The sequence below is a fragment of the Lissotriton vulgaris genome, chromosome 9 (assembly GCF_964263255.1).
Source record: "Lissotriton vulgaris chromosome 9, aLisVul1.2, whole genome shotgun sequence".
Taxonomy (NCBI): domain Eukaryota; kingdom Metazoa; phylum Chordata; class Amphibia; order Caudata; family Salamandridae; genus Lissotriton; species Lissotriton vulgaris.
Window position 1 is genome coordinate 626,030,416 of NC_141697.1, and position 23,522 is coordinate 626,053,937.

Genomic DNA, 23,522 nt, shown 5'->3' on the forward strand with positions numbered 1-23,522 from the left:
AACAGTAGGGAAAGCATTGGATAGCGTAGGGGTAAAAATTACTATTCCCACTCCAAAGGGTGCAACAGTAGGGAAAGTGTTGGACAGCGTAGGGGTAAACATTACTATTCCCACTCCAAAGGGTGCAACAGTAGGGAAAGTGCTGGATAGCGTAGGGGTAAAAATTACTATTCCCACTCCAGAGGGTGCAACAGTAGGGAAAGCGTTGGATAGCGTAGGGGTAAAAATTACTATTCCCACTCCAAAGGGTGCAACAGTAGGGAAAGCGTTGGATAGCGTAGGGGTAAAAATTACTATTCCCACTCCAGCGGGTGCAACAGTGGGGAAAACGTTGGATAGCGTAGAGGTAATAATTACTATTCCCACTCCAGAGGGTGCAACAGTAGGGAAAGCGTTGGATAGCGGAGTGGTAAAAATTACTATTCCCACTCCAAAGGGTGCAACAGTTGGGAAAGCGCTGGATAGCGTAGGGGTAAAAATTACTATTCCCACTCCAGAGGGTGCAACAGTAGGGAAAGCGCTGGATAGCGTAGGGGTAAAAATTACTATTCCCACTCCAGAGGGTGCAACAGTAGGGAAAGCGTTGTATAGCGTAGGGGTAAAAATTACTATTCCCACTCTAAAGGGTGCAACAGTAGGGAAAGCGTTGGATAGCGTAGGGGCAAAAATTACTATTCCCACTCCAGAGGGTGCAACAGTAGGGAAAGCATTGGATAGTGTAGGGGTAAAAATTACTATTCCCACTCCAAAGGGTGCAACAGTAGGGAAAGCGCTGGATAGCGTAGGGGTAAAAATTACTATTCCCACTCCAGAGGGTGCAACAGTTGGGAACGCGTCGGATAGCGTAGGGGTAAAAATGACTATTCCCACTCCAAAGGGTGCAACAGTAGGGAAAGCACTGGATAGCGTAGGGGTAAAAATTACTTTTCCTACTCCAGAGGGTGCAACAGTAGGGAAAGCGTTGGATAGCGTAGGGCTAAAAATTACTATTCCCTCTCCAAAGGGTGCAACAGTAGGTAAAGCGCAGGAACTCAAAAAAAATAATAAACCATCTGTCTAATTTAGTATTAAATTTAATGTAGATTATAAACGTATTTAATATATACATTAAAATATTTTATTATTAAGAAACACCTACACACCTAAAATTAATTACTCAATTACATTAATTATTTATTAATTAATTATTGATTAATATTGTATTTTCAAATTATTTACATAATTAATTATTTGACAGCTTTCTCACCATATACACTTATAAATACCACAACACAAACTAAAATGTATTTACTCGTTTAAAAATAAAAATTATTTAATTATAATTAATTAATCATTAATTAATTAATTATTCAATAAAATGTTATTACTTCACTACATTTTCAATTTACAATTCCAGTACACACACCTAAAATTAATTAAACAATTAACATAATTATTTACCATAATTAATTATCAATTAACTAATTGAAATGAATTAACTAATAATTATTAAACTATTTATATTAAATTAACACATTAATTAATCAATTATTTTATTTTATTTAAATTACTTCCCACCCTATTCCCCTATAAACCCACAACCCGCTACAGAACTTTTAACACTAAATTCAACATGAAAAATACATAATTAACTAATAAAAAGCTAAAAAATATACTATTTTGACAAGAAATACTCATTAAAAACACTAAATTACTTCTAATTATTTAAAAAACGATATTTTTGTAAACTATGTTTTTGTAAAGGATATTTATTACAACTATATTATTGTTATCGCTATTACTTACCTGTCTGTCAATATTCTTGTCAAACTATATTTTTGACATCGATATTTCTTCTTGTAGATATTTCTGCGGCGATATTAAGGTAACTCGATATTTTCCCGTCGATATTCCCGCTCTACACCGTAAGAGAACCAGCGTTGGGCGTCATGGGGGCGTTTAAGTGAATTTTTTTTCAAAAAAGCTACCTTGTCACTGGCTACTTCTAGCCAGTGGTCAAGGTTGGAGGCTTGAAGGGAGATGGGGGCCTGTTCTTTAGGGGGGGTGGCTGTTAAGATTGCATGGAACTCGTCCAGGTTAGCTCGTTTCCAATTTCTGTCCAGGAGATTGCTGATTGGGGGCGATGTAGTAGAAGGAATATAGGCTATGGTAAAAGAAATACAATGGTGATCAGACCATGTGCAGGGAGAAACTAGAGGTGATGTGATTTCTAAGTTAGAGGTCCAGACTTGGTCCAGAATGTGCCCCTTGGCATGGGTGGGCTTGTGCACGTGTTGGGAGAGATTCATGCCCTGTAAACAGTCTGTGAACTCCACCGAAGTGGAACTCTCATGAATATCATAGGGCCAGTAGTTGGAGTCACCAAGGATAATAATCCTAGCATGGTTGATGACTAGCTGGGAAATAAGTTCACCAAAAAGTTGAGGAAACAGTGGAGTGTGACCAGGAGGTCTATAGAATAGAGCACAGACAACGGAGAACATGGGGGAGTCACATTTTAAAATAAGGCTATCGACATTGGGTAGAACGTTGGTCTGGAGGGTGGTGCATTTATGTTTATGTTGGATGATGGCTGCCACTCCACCCCCTGGCTTACCCGATACCCTGTTAGCATGGAGTATGTAATAGCCCGTGGGTATTGCTGCCAGGATATCAGGATTAGAGTCGGCTGTGAACCATGTTTCTGACAGGAGTAAAATGTCAGGTTTATCTGCATCCAGCAGTTGAAAGATTTCAAGCTGGTGCTTTATGATCAAGCGTGTATTTAAATAAATGATGGCAAGAGAACTTGCTGCTTGGGAGCAGGGAGTGGTGGATGCTGGCGGTCCCAAGGGAACGGTACACTGGGTGCGGAGGTCAGGAAGTATGTGTCTAGGGCACAAGATCCCTTTTTCCTTTAAGGCTGACCTGGCGTCAGATCTAATGGGCCAGTTGCCCTGTAGTTTATGGAGTTCGCAAGAGGTGTAAGAGGTCAAATAGGCATAGTGGCTGGCCCCTGGTCCCGGCCGGGCGGGGACAGGTGCAGACGGGCTTGCCTTTGGCGCGCCCGCTGCGCGCGTCCGCTGCGCGTTCTAGGCATGGGCTGAACTTATACATCGGAGGGGCGGTGTTAGAGGGGTTTGTCTCGCTCTACCCTGTCCGCCCTCCACTCAAACAGCAATCAGCTGCGGTGGACCGGGGTCGGAGCGGGAGGCGTGCGGCGCGACAAGCGGAGCTTCGTGGAAGAAGGTATTACGTGGTAGGAGGTGTTTCAAGGTATTAAAATTAAACAAGAACCAATTTTAAAAGTAAGACAGATACAAACACACACACACAAGGGTACGGCCAGCGCTCGCAGCTTACAGAGCTTCCACTGTGACTTTTGCAATTGGGAAAGAAAACAAAACTTTGACGCAGGTTGATAAAAATCCACCCTAGTTGACACAAGAAACAATTATAGGCAGAGCAAGACTTGCTGTATTGAGCACCAGGCGTTTTCTGAGTGGGCTGGAAGGTTGGGGTCGGTTTTGGACCGGTGGGGGCCATTTTTGTTACTGGGTGCCGGTTTTGCAGCAGTGCTGGAATATCGGCCCCCTGCAACAAAAGTGCTCTCAAGGGCCGGTCCAACTTAATTGCCAGGGCTGGTTTTTGTTCCCAGTCTGGCCTCGATTATAGCCCACAAAAAATGAAAGTGACTGCTACCATTATATGCTATGCAATTATGCTATCAAATACTCTCCTGTTTTTACAGATCTTTAATCGCTTTCCAAGTTTTATACTACCATTGCCTGGTCCTCACAACAAGTTTCTAAAAAATGTTAAGGAAACAAGAACATTTGTGAAAGAACATGTCAAAGAACATCAAATTACATTGGATCCAAGCAACCCTCGGGACTTCATTGACTGCTTCCTCATTAAAATGCAGCAGGTACGTTCCCAAAGGTGACTTCATATCTGTGGATTTTCAGCGCTTTTACATGACAGATGTACTTTCTGACTTTCTGAAAGGTTATAAAGTGGTCTGAATAAAAAAATGGCTGTAAGGCGGAACTATGCAGAAAAAAATATAATTACCATCTTTCTCTATCTAAATAAGGAATTCAAACTTTTTTGGTCTGAGCCCCCACCCCCAAGCAAAATATTTTGAAGTCAGGGCCCCCTCCAAAAATGTATGCCGGTACTAGGGGAGCGTGAGTGACAGGGCTGAGCACAGGGGTTGGCGCTTATGAGAACATTTCAGGGAGATATTATCTGTATCTTATGAAGCACAATAAATGTGAGACTTAAACCAGTGTAAATGCATCAAACAATGACAGAAATGAATGTGAGCCCCACACACCCCTGGGCTGCAGCATAGCTGCACCTTGTGCACGATTAATAGCTTTGGCCCTGAGTACCTGGTTGTCTCCTCTGTCTCCCACTCCCCACCATGCATGATCATTGCTTCAATCTTGAAACAGGCTCAGTTTTCCCCATTCCTTACCCGTTGCTCCGCAGCCAAAAGCAACACTGGCATTACATGGGGCATATTTACAAGTAACTGAACTGCGGCAAATTTTGTAGTACCACACTCCGCCATTCATAAAATGTAGGGATGCACCGTATTTACAACAATGCAGCACACCCCTGTGTTTTTCCTAGCGCTGATGCTCAACATAGCTGCATAGTGCCAACACAGACACCCTTGCATTGCAGGGAATGATTGGTTATGTGAAGGAGGGTGTCCCTGCCTACACATAAACAATCAATAATGGCAATGTGTTACTTCTATCTGTAGTAAATCAGTGTTATTTAATGATTGTTTATAGTGACAACTTCCTGCACATTAACAATCATTAATGGCAAATTGCTCTTTCTATGTGTGCTGAGAATGAGGCTCAAGCAGAAAAGAAACAACAAGAAGGAATAGAAGTACTTCTCCTCTTTGTGCCATTCTAATGCCTGCTATTGTATCGGGTTTGTTTTTGGTGCTGCCTCAGATTTACACGTCCGTGTAAATCTGGAGCACCACCTAAAAGCAATTGGTGTTGTGGTGCAACATTAACAGCAACACCTACTGCATGCCCGTTTTATACATATAACTGCGTGAAACAATACCATATTTACAATGCCACTTTGTGAAAATGGTGCAGGACATTACGCCACCAGAACATTGAAAAGTGACATTCTGGTGGCGCAACCCCCTTGCAAATATGCCCCTAAGTGTGCACTGGGCTCTAATTTAAGCAAATAGGCATAATAAATAGTTTTAGTTGACCTCTTATACTGCAGGGCCCTGATACCACTGCACCTGTAGCACCAATGAGACCTATACCTCTGCGAACCAGACTGTCTGCAGTGCATGCTTTACTGGGTCATCAGAAAACCCATCTCACCTCCCCTCCGTTGTTAGGACCCTGTTCCGTGCACAGCAAGCTTGACATGGGCCCTAATACTAGCAAATGACCCACAGCTGCCCTTTTGTATTATACCCGCAGCACCAGCTGCACTAACGGTAGTGATGGCCCTTGAAAAAGGACCATCAGATCACCTCCATTCCCTAGAGGCATCTCTCAGAGCAAGCTGTCTCTCTCTACTTTATAAACAAAAAATGACCACCTAAATCTCTCTGGCAATATCCATTAATCATGTTCTTCTTTCTCCTGGTCATTACTCCGAGGCTCCAGTGGCCTGGAGAATCAGGGTTTCTGTATCTGAGTGCATCACTGCTGGCCTCTTTCCTACCACTCCCTGGACTCACCCTATTACAAAAACAAAAACAGCCATACCTTAAAGGTTAAGGCGGATCTTGTGGTGCCTCCTCCTGAAAGTGAAAGGGGCAGAACGCCAGTTTTATGTAGCCAGAAAGGTACAGAAAACTAAATAAGAAGCAGGGCTTCTCACCCAGTAGCACTTGGTGGTGGGAGTAGCTGCCGGGCGGTGACTTGGGGAGGGGGAGGGGCAGGGTGGGGGGTAGAAATCTATGGATTACGGAGGATTACAGGTAAATAAACATATAAATAAATAAAACGTATTTTGTTGCGCGTACTGCATCCCCAAATGCGATGCAGTGCACGCAACGAAATTCGTTTTATTTATTTATATGTTTACTTACGGGTAATCCTCCGTAATGAATAGATTACTACCCCCCACCATGCCCCTCCCCCTCCCCACGTCATCGCCCGGCAGCTACTCCCACCACCGACCGCTTCTGTTCTCACCACGGTACCTGTTACCTGAAAGAAATGTAAATATGCGCAATTGGTTAATCACTAAATATAAAGGCTGCTTGGGAGACAGTATTGGTTTTAACTGATGGAGTCTCTGGGACATCCATGGTGATAAATAGTCATTCTTCTTGAGAGGTGATTTGGCTACTGAAGTTATTCACCCCATACTAAATTCTATGTCAAGAAAAGTTAAATAATGCAGAAAAGGCATAATTTTCTGTAGCAGTATCAGTTAACTAGTTTGTCTTTTTTTACTCATGGCAACACTGTCTGTGCAAAGATTTCACCTCAATAGTGCCATCTTGCTTACCAAATAAACCAATAAGCAACTGAAAGATGATCGGTCAAATTTGAAGGGACTTCTAAAGCACAGTACACATTGCAATGTTTTTAGTAACTTTTGAGCCAAAAACTAAATATTTTTGAATTTAAATCTGTAGATTATTCAGTAGATGAGGGATTATTTGGCAAATGCAACAATTATGTGGAAAAAGACACCCCTGCAGAATCACATAATTCCCGTGGCCCTGCTTATTACTAAAATATATAGCTTTAAATGATAGTTTGCATATTCACCTTGTCGCACTATAAATACACAGTCACTATTTTTCACTGCGCCATCTCGCATTTAATTTTGCGATTCTCTGGTCATACACAAACACCTGTAGTGATAGTATTAGCCAGCTGAGGTTTCACAACTTAAGAGAGTTAATTTCCTACTGATCAGTTTTACTAGCATATATTTTTAATTTAACAAGTGCAAATTATTTTATATGTTGTTACCTGAAAGTGAAATAAAAAGGTACTAAACAATATTTTACTCTTATTAGCAACATCTTTGTCCCTACCATGCCTCTCAATGACCCCGCAACCAGGGCACCTAGGATCACAGTTCATATACTATTTTCAGCACTTCAACTGTGCATGTGAATTAAAACAGCCTGGAAAAGTACCAAACAAGCAAATTCGCACTTCCAGGCACTCTTCATTTACAAGCTGTTGCAGAGGCGTTTACGACCCACTGTGGTCAAGTAGTCATAGCTCCCTCTGGAGAAGGAAGATCTAGGTGAGGGAACATGACTCATAACTCAAAATGCAAAAAGGGAAAACAATAAATTATTGTCCAGCCCAATGCTTGATTTTATTTTAGAATGTATTTTGAGGTTAGGATCACTAACTTCTAGACCGGGCTCTCCAATTAGCACGAAAACACTGTTTTCTCGTTAGGTTATTCACATTTATTTGCAGTTCACATTTTTTCAATTTCTATTCGTAGATTGAATATTTACTGTTTATGCATATTTCCAACATAATCGCATCTTATGTTGTATGAACCATAGTTGAATTCATCCAAAGCTTTCAACTTTTCACAATACCCAATGCATTTCGGGTCAAACAATAGCCATGACCCTTCGTCAGGGGTCTGAATAAAGGAAAACAAACAGGACCAAATTAGTCACCCGGCCACATAAACAACAATAAGAGCACCTAGCTATGCCTTTTACAAACGAAGAAAACGAAAAAGGAGTGCCATGAGAACCCTATTGAGCCCAAGTTTAACATTACGAGTTTGACTCAACACTACACAAACGAGCCGAAGGAGGCTCCACCATTGTACTAGTGTGCAGATCTTACGCATTAATGGTAGGCTGGAGTTTAAACACGCTGGCATAACAGTACGCTGAAGAAAAACTTACGGGTTTGAACGCGCGTGGGCGCTTCTATGGAAGTCTGCCGGATAAGCACTATCCAACTAGCTGCGTACTCATGGGAAGAACTGCATGTCACGTGATCGCGGTTGCGACCAATGGCGTTGCAACACGGCGGTCACGTGAACTGAGTGAGTGAGCTTCAAAACAAACAGTGAATAGCGGACGCGATGCGTGAACCGATACAAGAACATAACAGAATTAGAGAATAAACATAACGAACATGGTCAAACGCAAGTGTGCAATGAAATAACGGAATTAAAAGGCAAAGCTACTAACACACAAAATCTCATGACAATTTAACATGTTCTGTGGGGAAACCAGGGTCTGAGCACAAGTCGATGAATCATAAGACCCACGCATGTTCTATTCGATCGTTCAACCCAATCGGCTGGGCTGAGTTCAATTTTTTGATCCAAAAAAACTCTGCTTTGAGTCTTTGTTTCACAGGATCCATGTCGGGGCGCTGATGGATGACCTCTAGAACCGTGAATTTTAACTGTGATATTTGGTGGTTAGATTCATTCCAATGGCACGCTATAGCTGACTTAAGGTTGCTGAGCCTGATATTGCTTTTATGTTCTGTGATTCGGATCTTCACTTTCCGCTCAGTTTGACCAACATAAACCTTGCCACATGGGCATTTTATTAAGTATATACAATTCATGGTATCACAATTGCCAGAATACTCTAATTCGATGGGAAAGCCTTTAGTTGGATGCATCAAGGTGTTGCCACAGATAACATTGTTGCAATGGATGCAGTTAAAACATTTAGTCATTCCTTTCCAGTTCTTTTTCTCTTTATTGGGGGTATTTAGCAATTCCTTCAAATTTTTTGATCTTTGATATGCGAAAGTTACATGATCATTGTATATGTTTTTTAAATCCGGCTCATTTTGTACCAAGTGCCAATGTTTATTGATGATTCTTTTGATTTTTGAAGCATCGGTAGAATATTTCAATACACATACAGTTTTTTGCATGGTTGATTTGATCTTCGGTGTCAATAAATCGATTCTCTTTATTTTGTCGACTTTAGATAGGGCTTGAATGAGAATGTCATTAGGATACCCTTGTTTTTTGTACTTGGCTGTTTGTTGCAACATTGCTTGTTTAGCTTGTTCTCCATCAGATGTTATTCGCTTTAGTCGAGTGTACTGCGAGAATGGCAAATGTTTTTTCAATGGCTCCGGATGGAAGCTTTGGAAAAGTAAACTTGAGTTTCTATCAGTGGGTTTTTGGAACACTTTGGTGGTAATCTCATGATTGGAAATGTTGATAAGTACATCAAGGTAAGATATTGCATCTTGGGATATAATGTGAGTAAATTTAATCCTTTCATTTTGATCATTGAGTGCCTTGATATTGTCTTCCAATGTTTCTCTTGAACCACACCAAATTAAGAAAATGTCATCAATGAATCTTTTAAACATGGTGAGACCGCCAATGAAATCTACGGACTCATCCAGGAGACCAGACGCATCACCCCTCAAAAAACGACCACTGCGCAAATTCTCAGGCAATTTGAATATATAAGTAAAAAAGAAATAAATCAACGGTTGCATGCAACCACCCTCATACACTATCACAAAAACCAAAGGATCCCCAGGGGACTCAGGATAGCGCTCAAGCCGATGCTATTCTCGAATAATAAAAAGTTTTTGGAAAAGTGGTACCAAATTTTGAACAAGTGTTCTCTAGACTTGATACTGTTGATAGTCGAGGAACTATCGAAAGTGTTGACAGAAATAGAAGAAGAGATAAAAACCGTGAAAGAGCAACTGAACAATATTCCTGACCTAGAAAAATTACTGGAGGAAACAAACTCGAAACTCGACAGATACGCTAAGGAAGTGAACGAAAGAAAAATCCGTAAGTATCGTCGCGATACATTAGATTACAAATTGGAAGAGGTTTATTCTTGGGCTGAAATTTACAACAAAAGGAAATGGCAACCGCAAGCTCAACAAAAACAATCAGCAACCACCTCCTCTCAAGAAAGTGTAGTATCCGATGGAGATATTGCGCAAAACAGACCACCCTTAAAGAAAACCACCAAACAAGTGGAAGCAACATCAGCCGGTCAAACAGACGTGTCACAAACATCTTTTTTAGACATAAGTCCAGCAGCAAACGCCCCACCGACCACGTCGCAACAAGAAGGGCAAAAAGGAAAAGAAACAGCAGAGGAAATCGCGAAGCGAACACGCAGTCAAGTACAGAAGATAACCTAGTGATCAATATCTCGGAGAAACCATTAACCTCCATGCAGCTGGCAGTACTAAACAAAGGAACCACATTCGTACCGACTTACAGGTCGAACATTGGAGAGACAGAGCTTTCACTCTTTAAGTTTTTTAGGAACTTAAAATTGAAATATTTCTTTAAAGACACCAGTCAAACCGATCTTATCCCAGTGTGGGATCAAGAATTCAAACCACCAAGCACCTTCTGTGCTCCAACCACTCACAAAACACTAGAAGCTTTTGAGAGGTCAGTGATGTCTGAAATTCAAAAAATTTCCTTCAGCAAAGCCAAGAAACCAAACTTAAGCATCAAAGAATGGAACACGCTAAAAAACCTCAACAATGACAAAGATCTCACGTTCCAAAAAGCCGATAAGGGCGGTGCCCTGATTGTTATGGACACCAAATTTTACACATCCAGCGTCAATGAGCATGTTCAGAATGCAGATATTTATCTACCACTCACAGCTGATCCAACAGCAGAATATCAAAAAATTTTGTACAATATTGTGGACCACGCTTTGAACATGAAATGGATAAGCCAGAAGACTCATGCTTTTTTTCACCTTAAATTTCCCAGGAGACCGCAACTTTACATGTTGCCTAAAATACATAAGGATCCTAGGAGACCCCCTTTCAGACCCATCGTCTCGGCCTGTGGGTCGATCTCGGAACCTATTGGCAAGTTCGTCGACAAATTCCTACAACCGCTTGTTCAGAAAAGTGTCACATATATCAAAGATACCACTGCGTTTTTGAATATGTTAAACAGTGTCAAACTATCACCCAGTGACACATACTGGCTATGCACGATTGATGTCGTGGCATTATACACTTCAATTCCACACAAAGAGGGCATTGAAGCTCTGGAATGGAGTTTACTGAACAGTGACCTAGAAGACTACCAGAGAGTTTTGATATTGGAACTGATGCAGTATGCACTGTATCATAGTTATTTTGAATGGAATGGAGCTTTCTATAATCAATCTAATGGAACATCCATGGGTTTTGGGGGGGCCCCCTCATACGCGAACATTTTTATGCAGAAGTTTGAAAATGATCATATACTGTGCAACCGAACTTGGACTGAAGGTCTCACCATGTTTAAAAGATTCATTGATGACATTTTCTTAATTTGGTGTGGTTCAAGAGAAACATTGGAAGACAATATCAAGGCACTCAATGATCAAAATGAAAGGATTAAATTTACTCACATTATATCCCAAGATGCAATATCTTACCTTGATGTACTTATCAACATTTCCAATCATGAGATTACCACCAAAGTGTTCCAAAAACCCACTGATAGAAACTCAAGTTTACTTTTCCAAAGCTTCCATCCGGAGCCATTGAAAAAACATTTGCCATTCTCGCAGTACACTCGACTAAAGCGAATAACATCTGATGGAGAACAAGCTAAACAAGCAATGTTGCAACAAACAGCCAAGTACAAAAAACGAGGGTATCCTAATGACATTCTCATTCAAGCCCTATCTAAAGTCGACAAAATAAAGAGAATCGATTTATTGACACCGAAGATCAAATCAACCATGCAAAAAACTGTATGTGTATTGAAATATTCTACCGATGCTTCAAAAATCAAAAGAATCATCAATAAACATTGGCACTTGGTACAAAATGAGCCGGATTTAAAAAACATATACAATGATCATGTAACTTTCGCATATCAAAGATCAAAAAATTTGAAGGAATTGCTAAATACCCCCAATAAAGAGAAAAAGAACTGGAAAGGAATGACTAAATGTTTTAACTGCATCCATTGCAACAATGTTATCTGTGGCAACACCTTGATGCATCCAACTAAAGGCTTTCCCATCGAATTAGAGTATTCTGGCAATTGTGATACCATGAATTGTATATACTTAATAAAATGCCCATGTGGCAAGGTTTATGTTGGTCAAACTGAGCGGAAAGTGAAGATCCGAATCACAGAACATAAAAGCAATATCAGGCTCAGCAACCTTAAGTCAGCTATAGCGTGCCATTGGAATGAATCTAACCACCAAATATCACAGTTAAAATTCACGGTTCTAGAGGTCATCCATCAGCGCCCCGACATGGATCCTGTGAAACAAAGACTCAAAGCAGAGTTTTTTTGGATCAAAAAATTGAACTCAGCCCAGCCGATTGGGTTGAACGATCGAATAGAACATGCGTGGGTCTTATGATTCATCGACTTGTGCTCAGACCCTGGTTTCCCCACAGAACATGTTAAATTGTCATGAGATTTTGTGTGTTAGTAGCTTTGCCTTTTAATTCCGTTATTTCATTGCACACTTGCGTTTGACCATGTTCGTTATGTTTATTCTCTAATTCTGTTATGTTCTTGTATCGGTTCACGCATCGCGTCCGCTATTCACTGTTTGTTTTGAAGCTCACTCACTCAGTTCACGTGACCGCCGTGTTGCAACGCCATTGGTCGCAACCGCGATCACGTGACATGCAGTTCTTCCTATGAGTACGCAGCTAGTTGGATAGTGCTTATCCGGCAGACTTCCATAGAAGCGCCCACGCGCGTTCAAACCCGTAAGTTTTTCTTCAGCGTACTGTTATGCCAGCGTGTTTAAACTCCAGCCTACCATTAATGCGTAAGATCTGCACACTAGTACAATGGTGGAGCCTCCTTCGGCTCGTTTGTGTAGTGTTGAGTCAAACTCGTAATGTTAAACTTGGGCTCAATAGGGTTCTCATGGCACTCCTTTTTCGTTTTCTTCGTTTGTGAAAGGCATAGCTAGGTGCTCTTATTGTTGTTTATGTGGCCGGGTGACTAATTTGGTCCTGTTTGTTTTCCTTTATTCAGACCCCTGACGAAGGGTCATGGCTATTGTTTGACCCGAAATGCATTGGGTATTGTGAAAAGTTGAAAGCTTTGGATGAATTCAACTATGGTTCATACAACATAAGATGCGATTATGTTGGAAATATGCATAAACAGTAAATATTCAATCTACGAATAGAAATTGAAAAAATGTGAACTGCAAATAAATGTGAATAACCTAACGAGAAAACAGTGTTTTCGTGCTAATTGGAGAGCCCGGTCTAGAAGTTAGTGATCCTAACCTCAAAATACATTTCAGTTTCTAAGGCACGTTCAGGCTACGTGCGACGACCAGGGCACCCACCTGAAAATTTAAAGCAATCTTTATTGAAACAATTTACAGAGTGCTCAGGATAACATACATTGTTTGTCACATGATTTTATTTTAGGTCATGGCTCTAGTAGTTGTCAGGCAAATCCCTTCCTCTGGCGTACGTGGTCATCAAAGCACTGAGGGACAGGGTTAGCAAGACCTGCAAGGTGTTCATCACATGGCGGCAGCCCACTCCTGGCATACAGGGGTTGCTGAAAACAATCTTGCACATGGGAGATGACCTGCTCTGTGCTCAGCCAAATCCTCCCACCTCGCACAGGGATTTCTCACTGTAGAGCCTCCCACTGGATGTTGCTCCCTTCAAAGCTCTCCTCTTTCTCACAGGGCACACTAGTCTTGGAAAGCAGGCAGGTGCTGGTGCTTCAGGCTCCAGGGCAGGGCGTCTTGGTTTCCCTGAGTGCAGTCCCCTCACCAAGCAGGGATACTAGCATGCCTTGATCCCAGACCTGGCCACAGGCAGAAGTCTAACAGAGCTTCCGCTTCTCACACAGCCCATATGGCTGCTTGGCTGGTGACAAACACTTGGGGACAGAACCTCCCCTTCTTATAGTCCTTTTCCAGACACCAAATGTGATTAAGGGTCTGGGCCTTTAAAGTTGAATGTTGGGGTTCTGTTTCTTTTTAAGGAGACACTTCTCCTTTTCATCTTCCTTCATGAAAGATATCTCTCACAGAAGGCATGACCGAAGCTTATTATCTGCAACACAATTCTTGGAAATGACCAGACTTCAAACCTGTCTGTCAGCCACAGTGTTGTGTGCATCAAAAAGATAATCCCAGATCCACACCCCTACTCTTTATGATTTTATTATCAGCCCCATCTTCCTTTCTAGGATGTATCCAGACCCCTTCCTTTTGACCTAGCACTGAATCAAAGAGCAGTGTTTTGAAATGTAAACAACGCCTCTTCCTTTTCCCTTTAGTGTGTCCACACCCAGCCCACAGTAATGCAGCAATGCATAAATCTGCCCAGGGGGATACCTTTCCTCTTCATTTTTTCCAGGCAGGCCTTGGCTTCCCAAAATGGAATCAGAGTACTCCATACAATGTATCAGTGCAGGCACACTGCCTCAGTGTACTTTCACAGCACGCTTTGGGTCTAGCACTGTTACTTCTATGCATAGTACCCATAGATCTACACATGCACTCTGTACACACACTCAATCTGCACGACCTGTTCAGCACTGAAACTTTTCTATCTTTAACCAGGGTGTATTCTTTACAAACACACACATTGACGCACACCCACTCACCGTGTGCAAGCAAGGATTTTTGTCTCTGCTGTGAGCTGTGAAATGAGGCAGAATGGACCTCACTCCTTGACAGGCTTGTCCTGTTTGCAAATGACCACTATTGATGCCAGTGTAATCTCCTCTAGGAGGACACCTTTTTGATAACTGTCTAAATACATGTCGCGGAGGTAGGGTGTCACCCTGGTGGCTGTTAATTTAAAGAACTTGATAGGGAGGCCGTTGGGTCCCCTGGCTTTACCCAAGCATACATCCCAGATTGCCGCCTGCAGCTCATCATCAGTTATATCCCCTCCAAGGTTTTACTCTCCACAGGGGAGTGCACAGTAACTGGGATTGTAGCTAGGAGATTTTTGGAGTCCTGCGTCTTGGAATTGTTGGTGGATGCGTAGATGGATTCAAAGTGGGTAGCAAAGGCCTCTGCAATGTTTTGGGCTTTGATCAACTCTTCCCTCAGTGTCCCCCTTAGACAGTGGACCCAGCGGCTTGCCTGGTCCCTTTTCTCCATTCAAGCTAACAGTTTGCCTGACCTGTCTCTGTTTTCTTATATTTTATGTTAAAAAAATGTTGTCTGGATTTAGCAGCCTCTGTCATTAGTTGTTTATAGTCCTGCCTTTTAGCATCTAAAGTCTGTTTAATGGAGGCGTTGTCTGTGCTATTTAGTTTTTGTTTGGTTTCTAGAATTTCTCCCTCCAGTGTCTCAATGCGTTTTGAAAGCTCCTTTTTGTGCTCCACCATCAGGGCTAAAGCTCTACCTTTTATAACAGCTCCAAACGAACCTAGAGAGATTGTGCTGAGTCCACCGATCCAGTATTTTCCGCAAAGTACAGATTAACATCCTTTAGCAACTCTGTTTTGACATCTGGGATTTTGAATGCTCATGGGCAAATGGTGAGGGTTGTGCTTGTGGGCTGGGAGTCCACCCTCATCTGGGCCAGAACTGAAGAATGGTCGAAAATGCCCCTTGCCAGACACTTAGCTTCAGCAAATCCCTCAACATCTATTGTGTGTGTGAATAGGTAGTGAATGAGAGACTGGGTGTTGTAAGCGCCCGAATGAAAAGTGTATTGTCGCATTGTTGGGTTAAGTTGTCGCCTGATATCGACTAGTCCGAGGGCTGAGAGGAAGTTTGCCATTCTAGACCCTTTATGAGGGTCTGGTCTAGCGGGCCGTCTGTCCATCAAACCGTCCAGTGTTAAATTAAAGTGACTTCCAAGGAACAGGGCATTCACCGCGAGGTTGAGGATTAATTTTCTCAGGTGCTCCAAAGTGGACTGCTGCAGTGTGGGGGGAGCATATACGGAAATCCAACTTATGGGTTTCCCTTCCCATATACCCGTAGCGGCTGCAAATCTATCTTGGGCATCAACCCATCTGTTAAGAACCATGTACGGTGCAGAACTTTTTAATAAGGATTTCTGTCCCCCTGGTATCGGAAGTGAACCCCGCTTGAGCTATGAGTTGATATCCCCAATGAATTAGGGGCTTGCAGGTGTTGCCAACTAGATGGGTCACCTGCAGGAAGACTATCTTGGGCGGTGACTAGTCACAATATTGAGAGAAAAAAATATCGACTGCACAGAATTTCGAGTTTTTTTATATAGAATGGACAAAATATCGAATTACAAAAATATAGTGGTGCAGAATATCGATATTCAAGTAAGAAATATCGATTTTCATAATATCGAAGTTAGTAATATTGACATATTATAGTTGTTAAAAATATTGATTTTTTTACAGTGCTTTAAGTGTTAGTATATATGTTAAAAGTATGTATTATTTTTGTAATGTATGTTTGAATTTTTTTAAATTAATGAATTTTATGTTATTTAATTTTTGCGTAATGTAAATCCGTAGCAGGTTGTGGGTTTTTAGGGGAATAGGGTGGGAAGTAATTTAATTATAGTAAATTAAATAATAATTTTTAGGAATTAATAATTATTTTTAATTTAACTATGCATTTTAGTTCTGTAGCGGGTTGTGGGTTTATAGGGGAATAAGGTGAGAAGTAATTTCATTGTAATCAAGTAAATATTTATTTTTATTTATTGGTATTGATAATTAATTTATTGTTAATTAATTATTAATTGGTAATCATTTTTTATTAATTGGTAATTATTTTTTATTAATTGATCATTATATTAATTGTATTGATTCATTATTCGGAGCGTATTGTGGGTTTATGGGGAATAGGGTGGAAAGTAGTTACATTGCAATTAGGTAATTATTTAAATTATTTTTGTGTATTGATAATTAATTTATTGTAAATTATTTATTAATTGGTATTTTTGTATTACTTATTAATTTTTGGTATTGAAAATTAATTTGTCGTAATTAATTATTAATATGTGATATTTGTTTTTATAAATAATACGTATTGGTATTAATAATTAATTAATTATAAAATATTTTGTCTTTGGTACTTAATTTTAATTACTTTTTAATTTGTATTTATAATTATTGTATTTTTATTTAAATATTAAATCCTTACTTTCCCTCCTGTTGCACTTTCTGGCGTGGGAGTAGTATTTTTTACCCCCATGCTATCCAATGCTTTCCCTACTGTTGTACTCACTGGAGTGGAAATAGTAATTTTTACCCCTACGCTATCCAACATTTTCCCTACTGTTGCACTCACTGGAGTGGGAAAATAATTTTTAACCCTACGCTATCCAACACTTTCCCTACTGTTTCACCCTCTGGAGTAGGAATAGTAATTTGTATCCTCCCGCTATCCAACACTTTCTCTACTCTTATATTTGGGGGAGTGGGAATAGTAAATGATTCCTACCCGCTCTCCAACACTTTCCCTACTGTCGCACTCACTGGAATGGGAATAGTAATCTTTACCCTAACGCTATCCAACACTTTCCCTACTGTTGCACTCAATGGAGTGGGAATAGTAATTTCTACCCTCCCGCTATCCAACGCTTTCCCTACTGTTGCAATCACTGGAGTGGGAATAGTCATTTTTACCCTCCCACTATCCAACGCTATCCATACTGTTGCACTCACTAGAGTGGGAATAATAATGTTTACTCTCCTGCTATCCAATGCTTTCCCTACTGTTGCACTCACTGGATTGGGAATAGTAATTTTTACCCTCCCACTATCCAATGCTTACCCTACTGTTGCACTCATTGGAGTGAGAATAGTACATTTTACCCTCCCGCTATCCTACGCTAAAAATATTGAATCTTTTTAAATATTATTAAGTTAATCTATATATGTATTAAAAAATAAAAATGCATGTTTATTATTTTAAATACATTATTTATTAATGTTAAGCTTATCTAACTATTTCTAAGTATGTTTAACTTATATTTATTATTTCATTCATTTCACATTACTTTTAAGACATTTAAAAAATTCGATATTTTTACCAACTATATTATTTACAATGATAATTTTGATTCGTTATTGTACTTACCTGTTTGTAGATAGAAATTCAATATTATGGTAGTCGATATTTTGTCATTTATATGCTTGTAGGTCGATATTTAGCTCCTCGATATTCTGTCAGTGATTGATCTTGGGCCCCTGACGCTTTAGATATTGGAGTATGATTCCTCGTTTGAGTTTATCCCCCAATTGATTTACATTCCATGTGAGGAATCATAGCTCCCTTCCACCATTACTATTCATGGGGGTATGTCTATGTAATGTCTATAACTATGTCTTGGTGCACTCGTGTGATTTCCTTTCCCCTGTGGAGTTCTGGATCAGGAGACGGCCCACTGCTCCATGTGATCTACCATCTCTTCTATTTTTCTGCTCTTCCTACTGCAAAGGCTGAGTTAAAACATAACTTAAACAATCCCCCTCCCTAACTATTTCTAATACCTAACCCCCCCTCCCGCCTTCCTGCATGGCAGATCTAGAACTACCCGCCTCACCAAAAGTATAGAGTGCCTGTCGCCCACCCCTAAACAATGTGGATTGTGGCTCCAACCCCTTCCCGGCATCTGTGTCTTTTGGTATGAGCTGTTAAATAGTACTGGTACGACTGCATAGTCGCTTGTTGCTGCTTCTCATTAGAGCTCTACCAAGTACATGCATACACAGTAAACACAATATTAGACATTTGTTGATATGCAGAGATCTCAAGGCTGGCTCACTATAGATTTGACCTTGCCTGGAACCTTGTTGTTCACAACTTAGGTGCTGATTCTGATCTGGGTCGGAAAGCACTCCAACCGAGCCGGATCCAGGGTGTTTTCTGACCCATCCGGACTCCTGCAGTCCGAGCGAGCGAGTACGATGCGGCCGTATGCTGTCAGGCTCGGTTCGGTTGGACTCCCATAGAAGTCAATGGGAGCCTGTCATGGGCTCCCATTGTCTGAATGGGTAAGTCTTGGACAAGTGCATCCCCTACAGTGGGTACGTGTCGGTGCCATCCGCACTGTACATGCCTGTGTTGGGGAGACCTATTTGTCTCCCCCTGTGTCTGAGTAATAAGGCTGTGGGTAACAGGGGGTCCGACGCGGACACCCAAAGTTCAACTACGGGAGCTATTGCAAGCCGAACGCTCCGACTTGATCCGGCTGTCCAAATTGAGCATCGTATTAGCTCAGCCGTGAAACATCATTGCGCGCCACGGTTTGCTTGTGACCAATTCGTACGAAGCGGTTCGGGCCCGTAAACGATTCGGATGGAGATTTCACGCTTGTTCGCAACATACTTCGACGTCCGGACCCGTGTACGACTCGGACGGAAATTCAGCCTCCGAATCGGATCCGCTAATGTCGAACCCGATTCGGTGCCCTTCCGACCGAGATCAGAATCGCCCCCTTAGTCTCGCATGTTCCTTTCTGTGCTGTCGGGCTCGAGTCTGATTTATCGTCTGTCTCGCCTTGCTCGGGGGTCTGGGACTGCCTCTCACCCCTGCCAGTATGTGTGCGTTTCCTGGATGTTTGCCAGCCCTTCAGCCAATCCCATGTTTCCTCTGGGCTAGGGAAGAACCAGGCCTTACCTCTGGCTTCAACTGGTAGCTTGGCCGGGAACAACATGGAATACTTATTGCCTTTGTCCTGGAGGGCCTACATAACCTCAATGAAGATTCAGCATTGTCGTTGTACTTTGAATGTGAAGTCAGGGAAAAAGGTGACTGTGCTGTTCTCAAACGTGATGTCTAAGGATTTATGTGCCGCTTGGAGGATGGCATCTCTGTCCCGAAAATTGAACACTCGGGCCAGAATGGGCCGCGGGGGTGCGCCCGGCCTTGGTTCCCCCCCGGCACCCTGTGCGCTCTTTCTATTGAAAAGTAGCTTGAGAGGCTCGCAGCCATGAGATGATTAGTGATCAAATCTTTCACTAAGAGATGAGCTGCGGGGCCCTCTGCTCTCTCCGGCACTCCTAGGATGAGGATGTTGTTGCACCTGGCCTTCCCTTCATAGTCCTCAAGCCGCTCTTCCAGCCTCTCAGTTGTTAGTTTTAGCTCATTGAACTGCTTTTTAAGAGAAGTTGTGTCTGACCTCAGTGCCTTGGTGGTCGTCTCCCCCTCTTTAATTCTGGCGTGTGAGTTTCGAATGTCTGCCCTGATTCGGGCCACCTCTGAGGAGACCGAATCTATCCTGGTTTTTAGTGAGGTGCACACCGTTGTGATTGCAACCACAATGTCATTCAGCATTACTTCGTCTTTCTTTCCCTCTCTTGACAATGGCCTGTCTTTGTTTTGTGCTTCTTCAGAGCATTTTGCTTGGTCACTGGTTCCTTGCTTCCACACATATTTATCAAACTTAGTCTGCAGCGAGGCGCAGCCGCTCTTTCCTCCAGCCATTTCCTTGTCCCTGAGTGTTTCCCGGCAACACCCAGGGGTCTGAAGTCAACCAGTTACTCACTGCGACCTGCACGGGCCAGAATGGCAAAGCCCTACTCGGCCTGTCAGCTTTTACTGGCTCTCTCTGCCACCCTAGGCGTGCTTCCTCAGTTCTAGAGCTGCGGCTGTTCCTCTTATGTCAAGGCCCCACGTTGGCTCCTGCACAGGGACTGATTTCTGTGGCCCTAGGTAGAAGGTTCACTGCTCTCTTGGTGACCTCCTTGTCTGGGCCAGTCAAGCACCTCACTTTAGCCGACCCCACATGCACTATTATACCGCTGGACTCACGGCAATGCCGGAAGGCTGCAGACTTGCTCCTCACTCGCTCGGCACCAGTCAACACGCCCGATCTAGATCCAGCTTTGTCTTACCCCAGCTGGGCCCGGCACCCAACACCAGCACTGTCCCTCCGCATACAACCCGAGAGCGCCAGATGGGTGGGTTCTTCTTGGCGCAATGCAGTGGCACGTTCTTGAGTGGATCCAGCCAGCGAGCGAGTTCGTTTATCTCCTTCATTCTGCCGGCCAATTTGAGTGTTTTCCGTGAGTCCATGTTCTGGGCCCATCCTCAGTGAGCCAGGCTCTCATTGTTGCTTTGCGGCCGCAGGTGTCACACCACTACCGGGTTATTCACGACTGGACAAGAGCAGAGGCCCACCTGGCACCATGTAGTGGCCTGACTCAGTGATTTCTGGCCTGCAGTAGCTCATTTTTTCCAGTCCAGGCTGGACCCAGGTGTGCCCTGGTGCAGCAGGTTACTAAATCTTAACTCTCTGTAGTGGATTGTCCTATGGATGGTTCACGATGCAGGGTTTGGGTGCCGGAGCCGCGCTAGTGAGCGGCCATCTTGCTCAGCTGTTGGCCACACCCCCATTTAAATTTGTTTTTGAATTATTACATGTTGTTTTTGTCACTTTCTCTATTGTACTAATTGGAGTGGGAATAGTACATTTCACTCCTCCGCAATCCAACACTTTCCCTACTCTTGTACTGACTGTTGTAATAACAGTAAATGTAATCCCTCCCTTATCCAACACTTTCCCTACTGTTGTGATGACTGGACTTAAAATAGTAAATTTTACCCCTCTGCTATTTAACCCTTTACCTACTATTGCTCTTATTGGAGTGGGAATGGTGAATTTTACCCCTCTGCTATCCAACACTTTTCCTATTGTTGAACGTGCTGGAGTGGGAATAGTGAATTTTGCCCCTCCGCTATCCAACACTTTCCTTATTATCGTCCTGAGTGAAGTGGAAATAGTAAATTTTACCCCTCCGCTATCCAAAACTTTCTCTACTGTTTTAATTGCTGGAGTGGGAATCGTAAATTTTACCACTCCGTTATCCAACACTTTCCCTATTATTGTACTGAGTGGAGTGAAATTGTAAATTTTACCCTTCCTCTATCCAAAACTTTTCCTACAGTTGTATTGACTGGAGTGGGAATAGTAAATGTTTCCCCTGTGCAATACAACACTTTCCCTACTATTGAACATATTGGATTGGGAATGGTAAATGTTGCCCCTACGCTATAAAACACTTCCCCTACTGTGGTACTGACTGGAGTGGGAATGGTAAATTTAACCCCTCCACAATCCAAAACTTTCCCTACTGTTTTACTTGCTGGAGTGGGAATAGTAAATTTTACCACCCTGCTATCCAACACTTTTTCTACTGTTGTACTGGTTGGAGTGGGAATACTAAATTTTACCCCTCCTCTATCCAACACTTCCTCTATTGTTGTACTAAGTGGAGTGGGAATAGTACATTTTACTCCTCTGCAATCCATCACTTTCCCACCTGTTGTTTTGGTTCCCAGATTTAAAATTATATTTTTTAATTATTGATGTTTTTCATGTGTGAAATATTTTTTACAATTTATTGCGGATTTTAAGTTGTTTCACTTTTTATTTAATTAGAATGGTTTGTTTTTAATCGTTTTGATTTTATTAGTGTAAGTAAATATATACATCTTTTTAATATAACATAATTTAACAATTTTGAAACTATAAAATAAATTATAACTAATAATGTATAAATTGTTTTATAGGTAGATGTATGTAAATATATATTAACTATTATATATGTGTGTTTAACTTTTTAAATTTAGTAATTTTGTTAAAGTTGTTAAAAAAGATATTCATACTATTTTTTTAATTAGTGGTATTTATATTATTTAATATTTATTCATTTAATTTACATGTTTTTTAAACAATATTTAACACAACAATATGAATTACATCAATATAAAAATAAAAAAATAATTACCATTATAAAGATATGATGATGATATTATTTTCATCAATATTTTGGTCACAATAGTTTTGTATCGCAACATTTTGGGAGTTGATATTGTGTCAGTGAACCCCTTAGGGCTACCTAGGGCCTACATTAGGGGTGACTTAATTGTAGTAAAAGAAGAGTTTAAGGCCTTGTATGTGGTTTTAAATGCCAAGTCAAAGTGACTGTAAACTGCACACACAGACCATGCAATGGCAGGCCTGAGACAGGCTACTTGTGTGGGTGGCATAACCTGTGCTGGAGACTTAAAAGGGACATACAGGTATACTAAATATGCCAATCAGGTATACACCAATGTCACCATGTTTAGGGGAGAAGCACATGCACTTTAGCACCAGTTGGCAGCTGCGAAGTGCTCAGAGCCTTAAGGCCAACAAAAAAATACAGCAAAAAGTTGAGGTAAGCAGGAAAAAGTTGGCAAAAGACCACCCTAAGGGTGGAAGGTCTAACAATGCATTTCACTTATTTTTTACTAATCAAACCTGTATTGCACCTACTCGGGACTGGAGGTACAATTTGATGCTACTTCTTCATGTTAAAATAGTTGCGGTTCTTCTTGAAAAAATGTTCCGCATGTGATTTTAACGACAGATATTTCAGCATGCAGAAAGACGTGCAATCACATAGAGTGACATCAACGTCTAGAATCATGCAATAATTATTTTCCGCACAACTTGTAATTTGGGGCAATATTCATAGATAGTTGCATGTTTCTGCGACCATAAACATTAAGCAACCTGACTTTTCAGTGTGCCTAAGTAACCATTTGTATTTCTTTGCTTCTTGATTGGGCTTAATACTTTTTCCTGGGTTTCCATCACAGAAATAAACATACG

General features: G+C 41.5%; 1 protein-coding gene across 2 annotated transcripts in view; it reads left to right on the forward strand.

The window, feature by feature from the left end:
* Positions 1 to 23,522, forward strand: part of LOC147691984 (cytochrome P450 2G1-like) — a 339,761-nt gene that overhangs the window by 177,252 nt on the left and 138,987 nt on the right. For both annotated transcript variants that reach the window (XR_015299981.1, XM_086938274.1), the window contains exon 5: positions 3,731 to 3,907. Coding sequence is in view for 1 of the 2 variants with exons in the window: in XM_086938274.1 (XP_086794400.1) it covers positions 3,731 to 3,907 (177 nt within the window). In the remaining variant the exon portion in view is untranslated. The remainder of the gene's footprint in view (positions 1 to 3,730; positions 3,908 to 23,522) is intronic.